Source organism: Sinocyclocheilus rhinocerous, unplaced genomic scaffold (genome assembly GCF_001515625.1).
Source record: "Sinocyclocheilus rhinocerous isolate Xijiao unplaced genomic scaffold, SAMN03320098_v1.1 scaffold362, whole genome shotgun sequence".
Classification (NCBI taxonomy): Eukaryota; Metazoa; Chordata; class Actinopteri; order Cypriniformes; family Cyprinidae; genus Sinocyclocheilus; species Sinocyclocheilus rhinocerous.
This window is the reverse complement of record NW_015639507.1, coordinates 489,055-497,437: the sequence shown is the minus strand read 5'-3', so window position 1 is coordinate 497,437 and position 8,383 is coordinate 489,055. Positions and strand designations below refer to the sequence as shown.

The following is an 8,383-nucleotide window of genomic DNA, read 5'->3' as shown; positions in this document are numbered from 1 at the left end:
AGCGCGGTGCCAAAGGGCATAAACATGAGGACAGCTATATGAGCGTCAAGTGAGGGTTCGTAAAAGTACAGCATCAGCTAATGTCAAACTGAAGTAAACCCACCAAAGTCGCGAATTTAACTTACGCGCAAAATTGGAATAGGCTATCGCATAAAACATTTGCGAATTAAGCACCCTTTGCATCCAACGAGAACAAAATCTCCACTTCCTGATACACTGGCACTAAATATCACTAAGAAAAGTAGGAGAAGCCTCTAAATAAGCTATAATAATTTTCATATATAATAAATTACTTGCGCCTCAGAGCGAGCAGACGAAACACAATAAATGCGGTCATTGCTTTCGGAGGTGGATGCTGCTGTTTGGGAACACAGTCGTGGAAGACAGTTCTGGGAGGCAATTATACAGAAATACTTTGACGACAGGCTTTGCTCAGGCATTTAAGAAAGACCATAATAACATTTCAGATGCTGTGCAACGAGATTAGTCCTGGGGCAAGTTCAAGCTCAAACCGGTGAGCACCGTTTTGCTACCGTTTCCGTTTAAAAAACGTTTTGCACCGTTTTTGTCGGGGCTGAACGCAGCCCAGGTATCCGCAAGCTCACATGACCTTTTTGATGCGCATGGTGGGTTTTATTCGATAAATGTCTTTCCATTTTAGTTTATGCGCATTTTTTCTTATCGGATAAAAAGTTTATCCGACACAATACTCGCGTCAGTATCGATATATCGATACTTTGTATCGATACGCCCATCCCTAACGCCCATCCCTACTAGGTGGATGGAAACATAGCGATTGACACAGACACACGTCTTGTTTTGGGGCATTTTTACAATTAGGCTATACGACTCCCTAACGATCACAATCCAAACGAGATAGTTTAGAGTCTCTTTGACATTTTTATGTCTCATCGGACTCTGCCAGGTAGCTATCGGATTAACCAATATGTACGTAGGCTTAATGATTATCTGTCGGCCTTCGCCGAGAGCTTTTTGCAGTTTTTTCCTAGGTGGTCCAATTGTGTCTGACAACCTGATTCCTTCTTAACTCCACATGCAGTTTTCTGACATTCTGGTGGCATATGAGTGTTGTCGTCATCCAGTGCAGCATTTGTGACAGGCCTTAAAAACTCTTCTTTTTTGAATTATGTCATGCACGTAATTTAATAGAAACACTGGAATACAATTAAATTCCAAAGTGGCGGGGAGGTAAAAACTAGAGTGAAATGTTTTTATTACTATTTCTGAATGATTTATCGCCTTCGGGGCTGGTATGTAAAATATAGCCTAAGTGAAATGTTGGTCTCTAGGTACTGAAGTAACTCAGTCTGTCCAGTTGTTACCAAATAAAAAATAACCTCTGCTTAATTTAATTTTATACACACAGTAAACAATTTTCAGATAAATTAATGCACTGAAATGACATAAATCAAGTGTTAGCAAAAATATCAATGGGTCTCTCAACTTTCAATAGTTGTATAAGATCGACCTCTTGTGGTTGCCTTTAGTTTTGCAAGCAAGAAATGCGTGAAAAAAATATAATTAGTATGACACTGTATTTTATATTCGTTTATATTTTGTAATATTTTTATGCATTTATGCAACGCTTTATAAATTCATATCACTAATAAGGGAGGCCGGGGCTAGTTGTCACACATTTTGCAGTGAATAAAAGTCAGGTTATATAGGCTATAAACACAAACTTTGAAGTCTTGGCTACAAAAAGTGTATAGCCTACATTTTATACTTGATTGTACCTAGAGAAGGATACAGTGTAATAAAGAAACTAATAGTTTCTTTAATGTTTTATTTATTTATTTTTTTGCAGGTTATATAAGTTAAGGTAACAGATCTCATGCATTAAAACATTTTAGTTACTGAAATATATTCCCGCCGATCTGTTTTGAACGCAACGTTATTAGGAACCTTCTAGCACAGGCTCCGTTTTCTATCCGGGTGTATTAATCAGTGACGCCACAAACCTGCTAACCGTACTAACCTCGTCTTTGTTGGTTGTTTTCGTTAGAAATCTAAAGGTAAAAGTAGGGAGGCCTTTTATTTCCTTCTCTTTTTTTGTGTGTATTTATTATAGTATACAGAGAATGACTTTGCTGTGTGATAATGGGTAGGTATTTCTGACAGGATTTACCTGCTATGCTAATAGACTGACAGCTATAGATTACTATTCTGAATGAAGTTATCGTTAGATACACTTTTTCTGAATGAATCAGAAATAAACAATAACGAAAATGAAGTACACACATGTGGTGTTATTTAATAATCTATACCAGCTGTTTTCAAACTACAACAACTTGGAAATGAGAAAAAACTATACCTTTAAAATACAATAGAGACTGAAAAAGATTAAAATAATAGAAATAAATGAATAAAATTTATAAATATATAAATTAGTGAATAAATAGTACATGTACAGTGCTAAAATTACTATTTTCCAAAAACATATTTTAACATTTATAATATTAGTTTTTCACAGTATAAATTGGTTCTTTATACAAGAAACTATATTAATGCTTTTTAAATTTTAGGATAGGGGGTTCCTTATATGAGGAACATTATATTTGGGGGTCTGTGGCATCTAAAAGATTGAAAACCCCTGATCTACAGTATACTGTTAGCTGCTTGAAAATTGTGACTTGAGTAACCTGCTGTGCTTTATTGACCTTCATTTCTTTATTTCAGTGAAATTATCATCTGGACTAATCAGTTTCTAAAATGGAGCCAGCATGTCGAAAAGACAAACAGAAGCAGCAAACACCGACCCGTGGAGACAGAACCAAACAGAAATCAGCCCAGCAGGAGCTGAAGCAGAGACAAAGAGCAGAGGTCACTCTCTGTACTGATTATACATTTAGAAAGATTTGAAGGAAAATCCTTCTGAAAACATATAGTATTACCAAACTATGTAATACCATGGTTATTTGGACACTACCATGATGGTAACCAAAAGAAGATGGTAATTCAGTTGTGTAATTCACTACCATTTAAAACAAATATGCTTCCATTTCTTCTATTTTGCAACAACTATTTTTACTACAATCTGAGTGAAAATTGGTTTATTTAAACAATGAACAAATTATTTTAACATTATTATTTGAACAATTAACACGATCACCAGCTGGAGTGCCCTTGATATCCACCAGAGGGCACTCCATCCCAGTCTACTACCACTCTATCAAGGACTTCATTCCCCATAATCCTCTGCCCGGTCTCATCAGTACTCATTGTTTGCACCTGTGTCCCATTTGGATTTTTGTCACCCTGCAGTTTATGACGGTTAAGGCTAGAAGGGATACGTATGGTGCTACTGGGCATGCGCACATCAATACAGCGTAATTTTTGTCACACTGTACAACAATAATTACTATTTTTTCATTATTGTAAGGGGTAGGTTTAGGGTTGGGGTAGGTGTAGACGTTAATAAAACACAATCTAATAGGTAGAAAATTAATTTCATTGTTCGTTTCCGGTCTGAGCTGTATCCCTTCTAGCCACAACCGTTTGTGACAACACTATTGGTCAAAAGTTTTTAATAATTAAAATAAATAATTTATTTGGTCAAAATACAGTAAAAATAGCAATATCTGTGAAATGTTATTTAAGTTTAAAAGAACTGTTTAATATACAGTATTTTAAAATGTAATTTATTCCTGTGATGCAAAGCTGAATTTTCAGCATCGTTACTCCAGTCTTCAGTGTCATATGATCTTTCAGAAATTATTCTAATATGCTGATTTGCTGCTCAAGAAACATTTCTGATTATTATCAATGTTGAATACTGCAGTTAATAAACAATTAAAAATATTTCACAATATTACAGTTTTTACTTTTTAATTAATACAGCCTTTGTGAGCAGAAGAGTCTTTAAAAAACATTCAAAACTCTTAATTATTACGTTTTAGCATTATCTTGTGGTTCATTGGAACCTTCAGTACAAATTCATATAATCAATAATTAATTTACTTGCATTTAATGACTTTAAAATTTCAAATTCTTAAACTGTTTTTGTTTATTTACATTTAAAATTCAAATTGCTAATTTCAGATCAATTCATCTCAGTTCGTTTGTTCTCTGTTTCTGGTGTGTTACAGATTTATGCCCTGAACAAAGTCATGACTGAACTTGAACAGCAGCAGTTTGAGGCCTTCTGCAAGCAGATGCAGTCACAAGCCGAATGAGAAAAACTCATGTCAGGGCAAATATACACAGGTTAGGGTTACATTATGATGTTACTCATATTTTTGTATTATTGTAAACCATTTGATAATCACCCCTTTCCTCTCCTGACATTTAAACCAAAATGTATTTGTTGGAGATTGATACACACACACACACACACACACTACTTGTATCTGAGTGTACAATCACATTGCAAACGGCGGTCAGTATGTACAAAACCAAAAATATCATAGTACATCATATTTATCAGAGAAACCACCCTGTGAAAAGACATTCATTCACTCTATAGGATGTTAAACATCTGATGGTTTCATTTTTACTGTCATTGTTAACTGTGATGTTTTATATTATACACAATGTTTATTGTCCTGAACATTGTGTATGATTGCACAAAGCTATTTTAGACAATTTGTGACCTGTTGACTGAAGGAAAAATAAGATACAGTTGTCACTCTTTTGGGTTATGATTAATTTATTTGTGACATGTGACATACTTTAATGATAATTAATGTTCTTTTGACACAAGCGGTTTTTAACAGTTTAGGTTTTTGATTGAAATTTGGTTATTAAAAATCATCTCTTAAAAAAATATAAAATGATTTCCTTCTCTGAGCCTTATTTTCCTGCATCCCACAGTCAGTATACACTGATAGAAGGGCCAGTAAATACACTACCATTCAAGTTTGCGGTCAGTAAGATTTTTTTTAAAGACATTAATACTTTTATTCAGCAAGGATGCATTTAATTGATCAGAAGGGACAGTCAAGACTTTTATTATGTTACAAAAGATTTCTATTTTTAAATAAATGCTATTCTTTTGAAATTTCTATTAATTAAGGAATCCTGAAAAACAAAATGCATCACTGTTTCCGCAAAATGTAGATTTGGACATTTCTTCAAATGCTTGCAGTCATATGAAAAAGGCCATGTCATGATATAATAGCACAAATGTTTCAATGCAAAATTATAAATGCTATGCAATATATCGTTTGATGAAGGAAGGCCAGGAACAGATCATGTTTTGTTATTCCTTTATTATTTTTAAGTGTCGTGGGCATGACAGACCTATTTGGATTGCATATGGCATTAGGAGATTGTTAATTGCAGATCTGTTGCATATAGAAACTTCATTAGAAGTGCAATGTAAGCTCAATGTGTAGCTTGCAGGAGCATATAGAGGTAGTTAGTGTTTGAGAAGAAACAGCAACCTGTAGTTAAAAAAAGAAGAAGCTACAAATAATTCTAATCTGATCAGATGCTTTTTTTTAAAGGCCTAAATGTACAGTACACCTTCAGCTGTATATTTAGTTAGTATTACACGTAGTACAGTATGTGCAAAACAAAGCAAGCTGCAAGAAAATTCTTCTGGTCTTTTTTAATTAATCATATTTTTGTCTGATTGGTGTTCAGAAGTCCATGGTAACTGAGCTTCCAGTCACTCTCACTCCAAACCAGCCCTGCCAATACTTGGTGTCTTGACCGCCATGTTCAAAAGAGATGAAGCGGAGGCCCGGACCGTAATCTGTGAATGTGTGGCTCACCTATAACAGAAGTAGAAGTTTGCATGCACAAACTTGAATTAAAGGAGACATATTATGCCCCTTTTTACAATATGTAATATAAGTCTCTAGTGTCCCCAGAATGTGTCTGTGAAGTTCAGCTCAAAATACTTCACAGATCATCATGTTTATTTTAGATCTGTGTGGCAGCAGCAATATACAGTAAATAAATCCACTGCTGTCTTGTCTGCTCTGAGGCTGGGACTGTAAACAGTGTTCTGTGCTCGTCTGTGCAGACAAAGACAGAAGAGTTAGCATGTTTTGCTCAAACTTGCGTTAAACCTGGAAAAGTCAGATTTTCATGATATGTCACCTTTAAAACAACAGGCTTGATAATAAAGAAATACTTGAATGATGTAGAACCTAAAAAAAAGAGAAAGGTGCAAAATATACTATATAAACATGTAGACTAAACAGCTTTAGGTCATTGATATGACTAGCAGTTTGCAGCTCATTAGTTCTTTTTTTTTATTTTTATTTTTTTTACCTATTAATTTAATCAACCTTGTAAAGCCTGACATTCAAAATAATAGAAATGTATATTTTTGTAATGGAACAGTTAATTGAATCTATAGAAAAATTCTAACAACAACAAAAAAAGCTCACACTCGAGAAAGAAAAAAACACCTCAATTTTATGCATTGGTCCAAACTGAGCAAAAATATGCAATGTGGTGCAGATGCTGATATTTATATGGCCCGAAAGTAAGATGAAATTCTCAAAGCTTGTAATGTAAATCAATGAGATGTTTATAACAGTATATCAGATTACTTACAGAAAATGCGTATAAATATCAGTTGACTATCTATATCTGCCAATAATGTCTTCTGATGATATTTAAATGCTTAGTTTCATGATCAAAGATCGGTTTCAAAACATAATCCAATGCAATACAATGTTGATTGAGAGATGAACAAATAAACGTTTCTCAAAAGCCCGATGATAATATTTGAAACTCACAATTTAACATGATTTTTCTAATAAATTATGTATGAATAATCAAGTAAACCTAAGTTGCTTCAATCCATTAAGTGCTCATCTTGAAATATAAATGTTATTTTTATGTTTATGTTTACTTTAAAAAATCAGTAAAAAATTACACAACAAAAAGACGTGAATCAATTATAGTATACTAAAAGGACTTTTACTTACTAAAAAAAGTGTACATCAGAAGGCATGTATTAGATTGTGTACAACAGATTTTTCAGCAAAGTTTACAAATTTGCATATCAAATATGATCAAAATAGGCTGTATAGGGTTAAAGGTTAAGTGGGAGTGTTATGCAAAACTGGACTCAGATTCTGCACTCCTGCATACCTTTTTCCAAGAGCAGTCATCGCAGTCAGGGTCGAGGGTCATTTCATCTGACTTAAATTCAGTGATGACCTCTTTGTTTTCATCAAGCAGAGACACAGTGAGCTTATAAATACACCCACAGTCTGTTCGGCTACAGTACCTACACACACACACACACACACATTTAAAAGAAATGACTGAACGGACAACGTGACGAAACAAAACTCATGCCATTATCTCCATATCATCAAGGCTTACCAGTCCTCCACAGTGACGGCTGGCTGTGCAAAATCTAAATTTTCGGGGTCGTAACCCTCTGCCAGCAAGTCAATCATTTGTCTTTTTAGACACAGCCTGCAACAGAACAGAAATAGACATTGACAGATAGTCTGAACACACAGATAGACATTTCGAAACACAAGCAGGGAGAGTGTGAAGGAAAGAGACTTTTTCACCCACTTCTTTTAAAGACACAAAAACGGCTTTATTTTCCCCACCCTCATCTGTTCAGCTACTATTCATTCTCTCTTACTCAAAAGAGGTGCTGAAGTATTTAGTGACTGATTCGTCATTGAACGCGTGTCCGCAGTCCCCCGGCATGTCTTCGGTCCTCCATTGATCGCCTCCATTCTCTATCAGCTCCCAGTGTTCCAGATCCTCTGGTGAAGAACGTTTTTCAGATATTAAGGTAGCTGAAGTACATTTTACCGAAATGATCATTTTATTTAGAGCTGACATGTGATAGCAAATGAGTTCATCTTAAACTATTACTTCATCTAAACAGCATTTTTTGTCTTCATTTGTGTTATGCATGCAGTTATGACTTCCTGTCTACTGCTAAAAGGTGATTAAATAGTGACTGCTCTGACATTTACATTTATACATTTAGCAGACACTTTTATCCAAAGCGACTAATAGCAGCATAAGCAATTCATCACAGAGCCAATAATGTTTGCGGTACAGTATACTGTGCCATGTTTATTAGAGAACTAGATCATTAATTAGAAAGCTAGACTAGTTGTTTTCCCTAAATCTAAAACCTAAAATCATGATGAAAAAAAGTACACTACTGGTAAAAAAACTATTTTTTTTAAGGCCGCATGTATTTGATCACAAATACAGTAAAACGGTATTATTGTGAAATATGATTACAATTTAAAACATCTGTTTTCTATTTGAAAATATTTTAAAGGGGTCATATGATGCGATTTCAAGTTTTCCTTTCTCTTTGGAGTGTTACAAGCTGATTGTGCATAGATAAGATCCCTGAAGTTGCAAAGACTAAAGTCTCAAAACCAAAGAGATATTCTTTATCAAAGTTAAGACTCTG

General features: G+C 34.5%; 2 protein-coding genes across 5 annotated transcripts in view; one reads left to right on the top strand and one right to left on the bottom strand.

Moving 5' to 3' along the window:
• Positions 1 to 812: 812 nt before the first annotated feature.
• LOC107751237 (small vasohibin-binding protein) lies at positions 813 to 4,903 on the top strand. 4 transcript variants are annotated; one of them, XM_016566908.1, is made up of 3 exons: positions 813 to 925; positions 2,701 to 2,844; positions 4,110 to 4,903. In XM_016566908.1, exons 2-3 carry the CDS (start codon positions 2,734 to 2,736, stop codon positions 4,194 to 4,196), a joined length of 198 nt encoding a protein of 65 aa, XP_016422394.1. In that variant the 5' UTR covers positions 813 to 925; positions 2,701 to 2,733; the 3' UTR covers positions 4,197 to 4,903. The 4 variants fall into 4 exon arrangements, with proteins under 4 accessions (XP_016422394.1, XP_016422395.1, XP_016422392.1 ...); XM_016566909.1 differs by having other exon boundaries at positions 813 to 948; XM_016566906.1 differs by lacking the exon at positions 813 to 925 and adding an exon at positions 1,938 to 2,036 and having other exon boundaries at positions 4,110 to 4,901.
• Positions 4,904 to 5,440: 537 nt separating this feature from the next.
• LOC107751236 (F-box only protein 2-like) overlaps positions 5,441 to 8,383 on the bottom strand; it is a 3,853-nt gene continuing 910 nt past the window's right edge. Inside the window, exons 3-6 of the mRNA XM_016566905.1 lie at positions 7,586 to 7,712; positions 7,312 to 7,407; positions 7,075 to 7,213; positions 5,441 to 5,738 (exon numbers count right to left, since the gene is read on the bottom strand). Coding sequence (XP_016422391.1) covers positions 5,604 to 5,738; positions 7,075 to 7,213; positions 7,312 to 7,407; positions 7,586 to 7,712 — 497 coding nt within the window. The 3' untranslated portion in view covers positions 5,441 to 5,603. The remainder of the gene's footprint in view (positions 5,739 to 7,074; positions 7,214 to 7,311; positions 7,408 to 7,585; positions 7,713 to 8,383) is intronic.

What these genes read in the sequence shown, in the direction of transcription:
- LOC107751237 (XM_016566908.1), top strand. Translation starts at nt 2,734, where the DNA reads ATGGAGCCAGCATGTCGAAAAGACAAACAGAAGCAGCAAACACCGACC. An exon ending in AGCAGAGACAAAGAGCAGAG is followed by an intron (nt 2,845 to 4,109) that starts GTCACTCTCTGT and finishes GGTGTGTTACAG; the next exon opens with ATTTATGCCCTGAACAAAGT.